The sequence below is a fragment of the Erpetoichthys calabaricus genome, chromosome 16, assembly GCF_900747795.2.
Source record: "Erpetoichthys calabaricus chromosome 16, fErpCal1.3, whole genome shotgun sequence".
Lineage (NCBI taxonomy): Eukaryota > Metazoa > Chordata > Cladistia > Polypteriformes > Polypteridae > Erpetoichthys > Erpetoichthys calabaricus.
In genome coordinates this window covers 52,366,701-52,381,486 of record NC_041409.2, presented here as the reverse complement: position 1 = coordinate 52,381,486, position 14,786 = coordinate 52,366,701, and the positions used below count along the sequence as shown (strand labels likewise).

General features: G+C 42.6%; 1 protein-coding gene across 1 annotated transcript; it reads left to right on the top strand.

The window, feature by feature from the left end:
• The first annotated feature begins 11,064 nt into the window (after positions 1-11,064).
• LOC114666609 (cytochrome P450 1B1) lies at positions 11,065-13,580 on the top strand. The gene has a single exon (XM_051920008.1). The coding sequence runs from the start codon at positions 11,328-11,330 to the stop codon at positions 12,915-12,917; it is 1,590 nt and encodes a 529-aa protein (XP_051775968.1). The 5' UTR covers positions 11,065-11,327; the 3' UTR covers positions 12,918-13,580.
• Positions 13,581-14,786: the final 1,206 nt, after the last annotated feature.

Genomic DNA, 14,786 nt, shown 5'->3' with positions numbered 1-14,786 from the left:
TTACATCATGACAATGCAACATACACAGTTAGGTCCATAAATATTTGGACAGAGACAACTTTTTTCTAATTTTGGTTCTGTACATCACCACAATGAATTTTAAATGAAACAACTCAGATGCAGTTGAAGTGCAGACTTTCAGCTTTAATTCAGTGGGGTGAACAAAACGATTGCATAAAAATGTGAGGCAACTAAAGCATTTTTTGAACACAATCCCCTCATTTCAGGGGCTCAAAATTAATTGGACAATTGACTCAAAGGCTATTTCATGGACAGGTGTGGGCAAGTCCGTTGTTATGTCATTATCAATTAAGTAGATAAAAGGCCTGGAGTTGATTTGAGGTGTGGTGCTTGCATTTGGAAGATTTTGCTGTGAACTGACAACACGCAGTCAAAGGAGCTCTCCATGCAGGTGAAAGAAGCCATCCTTAAGCTGCGAAAACAGAAAAAACCCATCCAAGAAATTGCTACAATATTACGAGTGGCAAAATCTACAGTTTGGTACATTCTGAGAAAGAAAGCAAGCACTGGTGAACTCAGCAACGCAAAAAGACCTGGACGTCCATGGAAGACAACAGTGGTAGATGATCACAGAATCATTTCCATGGTGAAGAGAAACCCCCTCACAACAGCCAACCAAGTGAACAACACTCTCCACAGGGTAGGCGTATCGATATCCAAGTCTACCATAAAGAGAAGACTGCATGAAAGTAAATACAGAGGGTGTACTGCAAGGTGCGAGCCACTCATAAGCCTCAAGAATAGAAAGGCTAGATTGGACTTTGCTAAAGAACATCTAAAAAACCAGCACAGTTCTGGAAAAACATTCTTTGGACAGATGAAACCAAGATCAACCTCTACCAGAATGATGGAGAAGGCGTGGAACAGCTCATTATCCAAAGCATACAACATCATCTGTAAAACACGGTGGAGGTAGTGTGATGGCTTGGGCTTGCATGGCTGCCAGTGGCACTGGGACACTAGTGTTTATTGATGATTTGACACAGGACAGAAGCAGCCGAATGAATTCTGAGGTGTTCAGAGACATACTGTCTGCTCAAATCCAACTAAATGCAGTCAAATTGATTGGGCGGCGTTTCATGATACAGATGGACAATGACCCAAAACATACAGCCAAAGCACCTGATCTTAACCCCATTGAACATGCATTTCACTTGTTGAAGACTAAACTTCGGACAGAAAGGCCCACAAACAAACAGCAACTGAAAGCCGCTGCAGTAAAGACCTGGCAGAGCATTAAAAAGGAGGAAACCCAGCATCTGGTGATGTCCATGAGTTCAAGACTTCAGGCTGTCATTGCCAGCAAAGGGTTTTCAACCAAGTATTAGAAATGAACATTTTATGTACAGTTATTTAATTTGTCCAATTACTTTTGAGCCCCTGAAATGAAGGGATTGTGTTAAAAAATGCTTTAGGTGCCTCACATTTTTATGCAATCGTTTTGTTCACCCCACTGAATTAAAGCTGAAAGTCTGCACTTCAACTGCATCTGAGTTGTTTCATTTAAAATTCATTGTGGTAATGTACAGAATCAAAATTAGAAAAAAAGTTGTCTCTGTCCAAATATTTATGGACCTAACTGTAACTGCCCGTGAGTGAATATCATTTCTTTCTAATAAATACACCAAATTTTTCAAATGTTTGTCCTTGTGATTTGTTAATTGTCATAGCAAAAGTTTTCCTAACGGGAAACTGTAAACGTTTTAATACGAATGGCATATCAAGATCTCCTTTGGTGTCTAATGTTATCCGTGGAAGATGTACTACATTACCTTTCTTGTCGCCTGTTAAAATTTTACGTGTCATAATTGTTCAACCAATTTTGAATACAACTAATCTTGTCCTATTGCATAGCCCATCACTCAGACATAAATTACGCAGTAACATTACGATACATCCTTCTTTCAACAGTAATTTGGCTGGTGGAAGACCGGGCGGTGTTAACAGTTGTAGATATTCTATTGATACGCATTTAACCAATTTGATTATAAAAATGTATAAGAGCTGAGAGTGCAGGAACTGTGTCTGACAAAAGCATTCATACCAATGAGAGGTGAGAGGACTGTGGCTGTGGGCCTGAAATGGTTGAGAGGAGGGCGGGACTTGAAGAAATCTCTTGGCAATAGTCTCGTCTCATCTCAAGATTTTCTTTTATAATAGAGAGATGTTTTTGAATCTTGCATCTCTTGGTATATTGTAATTTGTAGTACATTAGAACAACTCAGAAGAGAACAAGCCACTCAGCCCCACAAGGCTATCCAGTCAACTTAATTCTTTTAAAAAAACATCTAAAACATAACATAATATATACGTCATTGTATACACAGTATAAATTTCTTTACTAATGATATATATATATATATATATTTATATATATATATATATATATTCTAACAGAGTACAATCTGCCCTTCTAAATGATACATGGGCCAGGGCTTTTCAATAATGGATATGGGTAATTACTTAAAAACATTAACGATCCTGTTTTTTGTACTGCTTCTAAACAGTATACTAGACATATTGCAGAACATTTTTTACTGGTTGTTCCTGACACATTCACTTACATTTTTATAGCATTAGTAAGATTATTCCAACAATTATAAAATAAGAAGAATGTTGAAAGTGCATTTGCTTGGTAAAAACATTATTGAATTTTGCAGCTTATTCTGCAGTAACACATGTGTACAACATAAGTAATCCTTCAACTGTAAAAAGTGTGAAAGAGAAGTGTCTGACGTTTATTTTGAGAGGGAGAACAGGGGTATTTATTGAAAGATGATGAAGTTATAGCCAGTTAGATCCAAGTAGCAGCAAATGGATACATATTAGGATGAGTTTAAAGGGTTAATATATTGATACTTACAGTTGTTATTCTGTCCTATAATTACCAGAAATGATATTACACCCGCTTTACCTCACTTCCTAATCAAAGAACAAATGTAGGAATACCCCTCTAGTTACATGAATTCCCAAATGGACCTTAACAGCAAGAGTTCACATCACTAGAACGTTATGTTATGCATAAACCCTCTCACTCTCTACTGTGTGGTTCTTAACGTAAATGCAGAGTGTACACAACATTATGGTGCACCCTCAGTGTCTGATGCTTCAGAATGTTCACCATTTCTGATGTCACTCTGGCCGTGTACTTGGAATTTCACAAGTCCCTAATTTGAGAACTTTATACAGTTGGGTTAAGAAGGTTCTTCTGTAACTTTGAACTTTGGCAAATACATCTAACTATACTTTGTCCTGTTCAAGCCATTTGTGTGTGGTGCACATTAATGATAATAATAATTCTTTAGCGCTATTCTCACTACTCAAAGCTCTTTTCTCTTGTGAGTGAGGAGCCACTTAAACCAGTAATGAAAAGAACATGCATAATAAGTAATAGCAAACCTCCTCTCCAGCTACTCTTTACTGCTCAATATGAACGAGCACATTACGTGTGTAATCTCATCAGCTCACTAGAGTTATCCATTTTGCACGTCACCCTCCTGAAACATCAAAGAAACCAATAATACACTCAAATTTGAAAGATAAGTTCTGCGTTATTCAAATAATTTCTTCACAGTCATGGTATCTATTAATTTGCTACAAGAAATTGTGTTCTAAAGTGAAGCATGTATTACACATTTTAAAAATACTTACTGAGGGGCTAGACACAGATCTCTAGAGGTCTACAACCAGACCCTTCTCAGCGCTCCAGCTGCTCCAATATCCAGGCTAAAGCACTTTTTAACTGCCAATTCTGGAAATGTATGATCTACTATATTAAGAAATAATACGATTCTACAAAAATTAACAGAAAACTAAAACTCCAGTGACTGGCGAAATCCCACACAAGCACCAAGAGAACATGCAAAACCCAAATCTCTGCCACCACAAACACAACTGGATACTTACAGTATGTTTGCCTAAAAAGAGATGACAGGCAGCATGTTTTTTGAGATCATTCACTTTACCTTTAGAAGAGCAAGGGGTGCAGATTTTTAGCAAAGAGACACAAAGAGAAAGAGGCCCATCCATCCATCTTGGATAGGGCACTAGTTCATCTTAATCCAATTTAAGATTGTAGGGGTACAGAGCCTATGTAGACAACACAAGGTGCCAATCCACACTCACAGCCGTGTCTGAATCACATCGGAGTCCACTTACATGCACGCACACGGGAGCAAGGGGAGAACAGGCACAGCTCACACAGCTCACCTCCAGATCGACACACATATTCCCCTTTATACATTGTACTATTCTGCAAATGTTTATAGTTTAAGTTGCTTAATTTATGTTAATTGTATGTGATGTGCTCTGTTATAAGTAGCTCCAAAGCTACTAAGTTAAATTCTTGTACAATAAGGACTGGCACATAAAACTGACTCTCATTCTGATGTTGGGCTGCAGATGACCAAAGACACCCCAATAAATCTTTTCTGAAGCAAACTGCACACTGTGGGTGTTCAAGCTGCAAGGAAAAAATACATGAAATCATACGATCATAAAAGTCAATCTCAAAAACACACTTCTTGCCGAGACCATAACAGTTCTAAGTCAATATAAACCCCACCTGTTGACGTCCTCTTCATGTGTCTTTGAAATGCTGCAAAGGGAAAAAAATGAAATAAAAAATGATGAGGACCAAAGACTTCCATCCTTTAAACATCCCATTCCCGGTACAGTATGCGTGGAAGCTACGACCTAGAGAAGATACAGCAGTGCGCCCTCCAGTGGCTAACGTGTTGAAATACAGGACGCAACACAAGACCTCGATGGGATTCAACAGAAATATCCAATGTGAATCACAGCTGAGATCCATCTAGTGTGCCCTTCTGAACTGCCCTGCGACCCCGAGTGAGCAGTCATCGGTCACTTTTTAGAAACGGAGAAGCACATTTACAAAACCTATAAAATGGCACAATCTGCTCTTGCCTCTTGAAAGGGGCTATATGAAATTACAAGAATGCAGTTTGGTCCCCACCGCTACAACATGCTGTGGCACCGAGAGGTACACGTCACCCGCCAGGGCGCACACTTGAGAAGTACGGGGAGAACACCATGGGGCCATAGCTGTCATGGCGGTCAGCAGAGGACGTCACCGACTGGGGCTTGACAATGACCAGGAACATGGAAATATAGGTCATGCAGTTTTTAGATTTGATATTTTATTTTAAGTCTGTATAGGAAATAGAGATGATGACGACCCTGCTCTGGACAAGCAGGTTTGGACAATGAGTGAATGAGTGAGTGTGATGAGATGATGCGTTGTATTGGTTTTATTTACATATTTTATAAAGAAAATATACAGGATGGATTTTATACATTTTACAGTGTATTTTATCCGTTTTATATAGAAAATATAAATGATGGTTACCCTAACTTGGATGAACAGGTTGTGAAAATGAATGAATTAATAAATAAATGAGATGATGCATTTTATTAGACTTTATAGAGCATTTTAACTGTCTGCTTTATAACGTTTATCCTGAAATTAGGCATAATGCGTTTATACATTTTATTTAGCTTTTTTATCTATTTTATAAATGTTATATAGAAAACAAATTGGATGCATCTTACAGATTTTTTATAAATGTTATAAAGAAAACAGAGACACTGCTCCAGATACCTGGGTTTGGAAAAATGAATGAATGACGTACTGTATTTTATATATGTTTTGTAGCATCTTAACTGTTTTTATAGATTTTATAGAAAGGCACTACACGGTACGAAGCCACTCAGTGTGTCACCTCTATGGGATGGGGGGGGGGGGGGGATCCTCGTATTTCTCTGGTAACCTAAAAGAAAGAAAGCAGAGCTGGAAAGAAGGACGCCCGGTCAGGGGCGAAGCCGCTTAAAGGAAACGAGACAGGCGGGTTAACTCGTCTGATCAAATTACAATTCACATCACACATTTTCCTTCACATAAATTACAATAGAAGACAGCATTAGTAGTTGAAAATTAAATTTTGAAAAGAAGAAGAACCAAAGTGAGCACGGAATATAGACACACATCAGCAGAAGCAATCCATTAAATGGTGTGACGCACTTCCAGTTGGTGAACGCAGCTGCAGTGAGTTTCGCTTCCTAGAGGGGTCGCTGTCTTTAATATCCTGTGTAGTGCGCACGCAGGTTTTGCTCACTAGAGATGACACATCGCTCGCAACATCCGTACAGAGAGAACCGGCGAACGCCACACAGAATGAGCAGCGCTTAAGGGGGTTTGGGGGTGAGGAGGAATGTCTGCTTTTAAAGTCAAGGCTGCTTGTGCCTAGTGACAAGGACTGCATGGAAAGACGACTTCAATCTTCTGGCTTCCAAAGTCTCCACACAACTTATTTACTACTCGTCTGTCAGTCCTAATGCCGAATGCCTTCCGTCCCTTTGTGTATGCGCTCCTCGTCTGTCTGGTGTCTCCATCCCGACCCTGTCTTCAAATGTAACACCAGCGAATACATCAAACATCTGGCACAACATGGAGGATGAGTTTAATGTAGATGAATCCGCATAAAAGTGAAAATGACGTTAGTTAAAAATAAACCCAAACATCGAACTAAACCTTTCGGAGCGCTGCACCCAACTGCCCAGTTCTCCATTCTTAAATCGGATCATTTCGGACTTAAGCGGACTGCGGTGCTCCGGACATTTCTAACCCGACCTTTCATGATCAGGGTCGCTCAGAAAGCAGTCCGCAGTCCGGGATAAGTACAATGTAATGTCAGACAGAAAGCGTGCTTTGGACTAAAGAGAACAGTTGTCTCTTATATAGTGCCTTATACAGCGCCTGTCATTGAACAGAACCGCCTAAACGTGACCGAGCACATGCCGTCTCTGATTTAGTGCCTTATGCAGTGCCTGTCATTCTGATATAGTGCCTTATGCAGTGCCTCTCATTCTGATATAGTGCCTTATGCATGCCTCTCATTCTGATATAGTGCCTTATGCAGTGCCTCTCATTCTGATATAGTGCCTTATGCAGTGCCTGTCATTCTGATATAGTGCCTTATGCAGTGCCTGTCATTCCTGCGCGCTTTGGCGTGTTCAGCACACTCGCTTATATTTACAGACGCCAAGCCGACTTTCGCTCGTTGGTGCCCTCACAATTTCTTGGAACAACTGCAGGAGTTTATTACAAAACTGGCAGGATATGAATATGAAAATGGCTCAGCAGTCCCTTAGCCAAGTTCGTTCGTACATTCTAAACCCTTTATTTACATTTAGAAAGATAGGAAAGGCATCGTGAAATATAGATACTGTAGATGGAAACGAATAACAGATATCAGATTCAGTACATATTGATAGATCGATAATTATGAAAAGTCCTACACTGTGATATTCATCAAGCGCACTAAATAAAACCGACATGAAGTGTACTATTTGATAAATAGGAAAGGCGCTATAAAATTAAACATAGATGGAAAGACATAATAATATAGTGAGTGGTATTGCATAATGGTATTTATCAAACGCACTAAACAAAATAAATTGATATAAAAGGTGCTATGTGATAGATAGGAAATGCACTAGTAAATATGGATGGATGGAAAGGCATAATATACTTATATCAAAGGCACTACATAACAATGGATCATAAATATGAAAGGCACTATATAATGCTATATAGCAAACTAAATAGAACAGATATGAAAGGCACTACATCTTACATAGAAAAGACACTGTAAGGTGAACTATGGTGAGCTAGAAAGGTGTTTTCAGTGACAGATATGTGAGGTGTTACAGATTGACATATATGAAAGGCACTATGTAATGAGTTAAATATTTACCAAATGTACTAAATAAAATACATGTGAAATGCGCAAATAGATAGATAGATGTTCTGTCCGATTTTATTGCTCCCTGCGCAAGTACTGTATTCCTCTTCACTCGGCTTACCTCTTCTCGTTAACTGCTCCAAATGAGTCGAGTGAAGTCATTTGGTGTAATTTGGACTGCGCCTCGGCACGCACAAGTCGACTGGAATTTCTCCGCCGCCTTAAATCCATTTCGTGCCGCACACCCCCGAGCCCATCGCCGCCCTTCAAATCCCGGAGCGCTCGCGTTTGTCCCGTTGCGAGTGTTTCGTGAGCGCGGAGTCGGTTTTCGCGTAAACCAAAAGGTGCTGACAACAGGGCTGGTGACAATGAACTTGGCAGCTAAGGGGTCTTTCTGTCTGCATTCCTCAGGATACGCGTTGGCATGAGAGGTTCGCTATTTACAAGAGCATCTGGCACGGGCTAGTCAGCTTGCAACGCTCCAGCGGTGAAGCACGCGGATCGCACGAGAATCGATAAGGGGGGTCAGAGCTGCTCGCATAGGAGACTTTCTGGAAAATCAAATACCGCATTTACTCATCGTTTAAGGAGATCTATAAAGAAAAAGCTTAATTCACAACGTGAAATGGCTGATAGCTCTTTTATTGAGATCCTTTCAGAGCGAGCACCACAGCAAGGCGCTTTATAATGTACCGTAACCGAAATGCATTATAAGTGGACACAAGAACGAGCGCCTGAGTGCTCTCAGTTTTATGTAACGGTTTTGGCGGTGGGTGCAATCAAATAGTACTTGCGACTACACTACGAGGTATAAAAACAAGCGCAGGAGGGCTGGCCTTTATTTAGTTGCTTATTTATACAGTGCCTTTCACGGTTACCTCCGCTAAATAAGCTTAAAATGCAACACGAGGATTGACAATTTAATCCGCACCTCCTGAGAAGCTTTATAAAGTCACCAAACGTGCCCGTGCACCGACTGAACAAAACACACCTACAAGCGATGGCTGTGACTGCACTCACTAAAGTAGGCGCTATATGGAGTAACCGTTTGTTTTTTTTACATACGTTTAAATGCGTGGATTGAACGTTATTGTTCTGACTACACTCCCTACTGAAAGGCGAAATATAAATTAACGGTTATTTAATACGTTTAATTAAAAAGCTTGCAAGTCTTTCTTGTCACAACGCAAAATTATATAAATGCGCTATATAAACTAAGCTTGTTTAACACGCTTTTATTTTTAAGGTTAATTCGCCTTTGTTGTGACTACGCTCACTGTAGAAAGGCGTTATATAAACTAACTGTTATTTATGATACGTTTAAGTATAAGGACTACACGTCGTTCTTGTAACTGCGCCCACTACAGAAAGGCTCTATATAAACTAACGGTTTGTTCAACAAACGTTTAATTGTAAGGGTTACACGTCACTGAGTGCGACTCCGCGTCCTATGGAAAGGCGCTATATAATCTAACGGTTATTTAACACGTTTAATTGTAAGGGTTGCATGTCTTTCTTGTGACTATGCTCACTATAGAAAGGCGTTATAAAACTAACGGCTTTTAAGACACAGTTAATTATAAGGATTGCACGTCATTCTTCGCTCCCTATAGAAAGGCGCTACATAAACTAAGTTACTTAACACACGCTGTTTATACACACCTTTATGCCAATTCGCTATATAATTAGTTCTCTGTAACGCTGCTTTTGCATTTTCCCAGTGGACTTGATTCAGCCCACTTTGCCTGCACTACACGAGTAGCGCTATATAAAAATAAACTGAACTGAAACATCCAATACTGTATATTATTTATCGAATTTCCCTGCCAGCATGATTTCAAGCACGTTGTATAAAAGTCTTCGGCTATGATCTCCGTTTATATAGCGCCATTTCACAGGCAATCCATAACAATATAATGCAAGTTTAAGGGCTGGAACTATAAGGGACATTTTAAAATGCTGCAACGTTTAATAATAAGCACTGAACGAATACTGTAGCGCCTTTCACGGGGAGAGGGATCTGAAGAGTTCTTATACAAAGCTAACCAGAATATCACACTTTGAGAACGAAAAGACGCGCTTTATATTAAAAAAATCGATGACCGAACTGCACCACAAAGTAATTTTAAATTTTATATTTCTTAAAGTATGTGTAATTTTTGTTAAAAAGTTTTATTTTGGCATGAAATCGATTATCTATGAGAATCCTAATTTTAAAATTTGATATGGCGCCTTCAATCGTATCTCGTGGCGCCTTGCAACTTAGGTGACCAGTTCACGTTTATTTAGACGGGTTACTTCCCATCTTTAGTAACATTTCAATTTGTTCAGCGTGTCGTCAAGGTTCACATTATCTTTCTCCTTTAAGGCAAGCAGCGAGTAAACTGAACGACACCTTCTCCCTATAGCGTAACGTAAAGGCGCTATATACATACAATATGTTACTGTTACTATTATTACTATTATTATTAAGCTGGCGCCTTTATCCAAGGCAACTTACAGCATTTAAACGGGTTCAATTTCTATAGTTTGGAGTACAGGGACTCACTATTGTGATTTGACCCCACAGCCTCAGGGTTTGAGGTCCAAAGCCTTAACTGCCACGCCACACACTCTTATGATGGTGATGGTAATTAATGCTCACCTTCGTCTCCACTTCTCCTCCCCAGGGGCCGAACCCCGTTTTGAAATGCGCTGCGCCAAGTGCGCAGGTGGCCGGTTATCAGATATTTCGGGTTATCCAGTGGCAGGCTGATTACAGAAGCTACTCGGCTGTACTGCTGGAGTCTCGGGTGTGGGGGGCGACAACGAGAAGCATAACTGTGGGAGACGCGCCATGTAGCGCCTTACACCGCGTCCCGCCGCTCAGATCTTTTCCCTAACAATATTAACGCGCTGTTCCGCCTGCCCCCAAACTGTAAATCAGCCCTCGATTTCCGAAGAGAGCATCAGGTCAGCCGCCAGGGCAGCCCCGCTCGTCCCCGCACTCACCGTAACGCCAGTCGTCCGCTCCTTTCCCGATCAGCGGCTTTTAACGGGCGCCTCTCTGCTCTCGTGCTCTGTGTGGCGGCTCCTGCACCAGACTGCCGGTCCCAGAGGAGCCGACTGGAGCCAAGAAGCCCAAGTTCGCTCGGGGGAGGGGAGGGAGGAGGGGGGGCGCCAGGCTACCGCAAGGTTGGGGGGTGGCGAGGAGGACGGCGCGAGCACGCGGGGTAGGACATGGGGGGAGGGGGTGGGCAGCCTCGCCACAGTCCACATATATAAACGAGTGTGGCGCTCGGGGAAGCTCTCAGAGGCTATCGAGTCCAGTGAGGGTCCGGCCGACCTCGCTCCGTGTGAGGTATGGGCTTGAGGCGATTTGCACTTGACAGCAGGACACCGAGGGTGTGACGAGCAGATCTAACTTCAAGTCAGCTTTCATTCAGTTCTCCTCTTAAGGTGGACGACACACTGCCACATTCTGAAAACAAAACACTACAGAACTGGTGACCAGGCTAAGTCATTTTTCTTCTTCTCCCTTAAAGAAAACAAGGACTCTTGAGTATGGCACTGTATGGATCAGACCTGGGAGCCAACCGTGGCGGTGGTCCCAGAGAGTGGGGTGTGCATGTGCAGCCCGCGCTCCTTGCCTCCTTTTTATTCCTCATCTTTCTGGAAGCTTGCTTATGGGTACGGAACCTCAGGCAGAACAGACGTCTCCCGGGCCCCTTCGCCTGGCCTGTGGTGGGCAATGCCATGCAACTGGGGAGCCTGCCCCACTTAACTTTCTCCAGGCTGGCTAAAAAATATGGCAACGTATTCCAGTTGAGGCTGGGCAGCAGTGAAGTGGTGGTCCTTAACGGAGATGCCATCATCAGGCAAGCTCTCATTAGGTATGGGGCAGAGTTTGCCGGAAGACCCAATTTCACCTCTTTCCAGTTGGTCTCGGGTGGTAAGAGCATGGTCTTTGGGAGCTACAATACGGTATGGAAGAAGCATCGGCGCATCGCTCTCTCGTCCATCCGAACGTTCTCTACTGCAAACAGCCAGACCAAGAAACGTTTTGAGGCGCACGTCATGGAAGAGGCTTTGGAGCTGATCCAGACCTTCATCCACCAGACCAGAAAACATGGCTACTTTGAGCCAACCCACGAGTTAACTGTGGCCGCTGCCAACGTCATCTGCGCACTATGCTTTGGAAAGCGCTACTGTCACGAAGACATGGAGTTCAAAGCCCTCTTGGGCAAAGTCAACAGGTTTGGTGAGACGGTCAGTGCCGGAAGCTTAGTGGACACCATGCCTTGGCTGCAGGCCTTCCCCAACCCCATCCGCAGAATTTACAAGGACTTCAAGGATTTAAACCGCGAGTTCTTTGAGTTTGTCAAAGATAAGATCATTCAGCATCGGCAAACTTTCAACCCCGAGGTCACACGAGACATGAGCGATGCGATTATCAGCGTGATAGAGCATGGCACGAGAGTTGAGGACGGCCTTACGAAGGAACACGTCGAAGGCACCGTCAACGATCTCCTCGGGGCCGGACAGGACACCATTTCTGCTTCTCTGCATTGGATCCTTCTGCTTTTGATCAAGTACCCCCACATCCAAGTAAAGCTGCAACGTTTGATCGACGCCGAGGTGGGCAGGGACAGGCTGCCCACCTTCGAGGACAAGAGCAAACTGGCCTACCTGGAAGCATTCATATTTGAGACCATGCGCTTCACCAGCTTTGTGCCCGTGACCATCCCTCACTGCACCACCTGCGATGTCATGATAGACGGCCTGCACATCCCCAAGGACACGGTCGTGTTTATAAACCAGTGGTCGGTGAATCACGACGAGAGCAAATGGAAGAACCCTGAAGTCTTCGACCCCAGTAGGTTCTTGGATGACAAAGGGGCCATTGATCGGGACCTCACCAACAGTGTGATGATCTTTTCCATTGGAAAGCGGAGATGCATCGGGGACCAGATTGCTAAGTTGCAGGTCTTCCTCTTCACTGCCATCCTCCTGCACCAGTGCACTTTTGAAGCCAACCCAGCAGATAAGCTCACTCTGGACTGCACCTACTCCCTGACCCTGAGGCCCCTTCACTTCACCATATGTGTCAAGCCACGGGAGGACTGTAAAGATAAAGTGAGTACCCGGTCCTAAATCCAAAAGGACCCAATCGGGCACTTTGACGGGTTAGAGCAACCAATCCGGAATCACGGATATGCGAGACAAATTCTGCCAAAAATGGCTATTTTGTGTCCACCGTGGGGAGGCTGCTCTGCACTGCAACCCAATGTGATAGGTTAGTGGAAATGCTTATGTGATATAAATTATAAGTGTTTTGGGGAAGGAAGTCGTTCAATAGAACACTATATAGATTTTTGTATCTGTCATTCTGTTTAACTTTTAAATGCACTATTACAATTAATCAGTTCCTTTTAATTGAAGACTAGCTGTGCTCACCATCTTAAGATGGGCTGAAATCTAAATAATCAACATCGACCTCAGCATTAATGTCTGCAGTACACCATCTACTGGAATGTGTTTTGTAATGCATGTTGTAATAACTTGCATTGCAGTTGTCATTCCAACAGATGGTGCACAAGCCTGTGTACTAATATGACACATGCAATGCATTTTGAAAGGCATCTGCTGGGATGACAGAGACATAGCAACCAGACAGTCTCACGGACAGACAAGACTCTTATCCTTTTATTAAGGGGGATGTAAACGAGACCGAGAAAATATGCTATTTTATATTTCTTAAGGTATGTGTCATTTTTGTTACTCGATTTCATGGCAAAATAAAAAAAAAATTATCTATGAGAATCACTATCTTTCTTGTCATTCTTTGAAATGAATGGTAAAGGTTTGACCTCACCCAAGAGCAGTGGCGTGCACAGACCTCTCGGTGAGCAGTGGCTCCATTAGGGGGTCTCTCAGTAATGGCACCTTAACAAGAACGATTCCCTTTAGCTTTCTAGCTGTTGTCACCTTTTGGATTTCTTAACAAACTCTTCCTTTTGGATGATAAGTTGACAGATTGTAATGACTTAATCTCAATTAATTGTGACAAGTTCAACATGTGAACCACACTGTCCTCAAATAAAAAGGCAAATGAAAGGGGGGGGGGGGGGGGGGGGGGGGGGGAGTCCAACAATACAATGATAAAGTTGAATATGAATTCTGAACACACAGGCACCCAGTTGTGGGCCCCCCACAGACATCACAGATAAGGAGCTGCTGATACTGCGTATGTGTTCGTCCGGACCTCAAATGAAATGGAATGGAAAACGTAGTCAGAGGTGGTGGAATGTCCAAGTTAAAAAGTTATTGAGAAAAAGAAAAGAGCACGGAAAGCACAAAGATGAACCAGTGGAAGAATGTGATGAAATATCAAACCAAAAGCCGGACGTCCTCCATGTTGTAACAGCACTGGCCTTCTGTAAAAGAGGGGAGGAAGGTTTTGCTGAAGCTGTGGACAGCGCATGACATTTGTCAGCGGTTGCAGTTTGTATCCTTCTGTAATTTGTCTTCTATTTGTAAAAAATTGGGGGGCATCGACTGAAGAGAGAACCTGCAGTGGTGGCCAGGGGTGTATGGTGTGCCAGAGGTTGGTTTAGAACTCGGTAGCACATGTAGGAAATTGGAGCAGGTGGTATAAGGAAATAGCAACAAACTGCTGTTTGTCTACGGTAAAGACTGAGCTCCTGTAAATCTTGTGACAACTGTCCGACTTCAGGAGGAGCACAGCTGTTACAGACTTCCACCTCTTCACCAAATGGGCAATCAGCCAGTTTATATCTTTTTAGATGATTGGAATTAATTTGAAAATTTCTATGAAATAGGCGGAGTGGTGGCTCTGAGGCTAGGGATCTGCACTGGCAATCGGAAGGTTGCCGGTTCGAATCCCGTAAATGCCAATAAGGACTCTGCTCTGTTGGGCCCTTCAGCAAGGTCCTTAACCTGCAATTGCTGAGCGCTTTGAGTAGAGAGAAAAGCGCTATATAAATGCAAAGAATTATTATT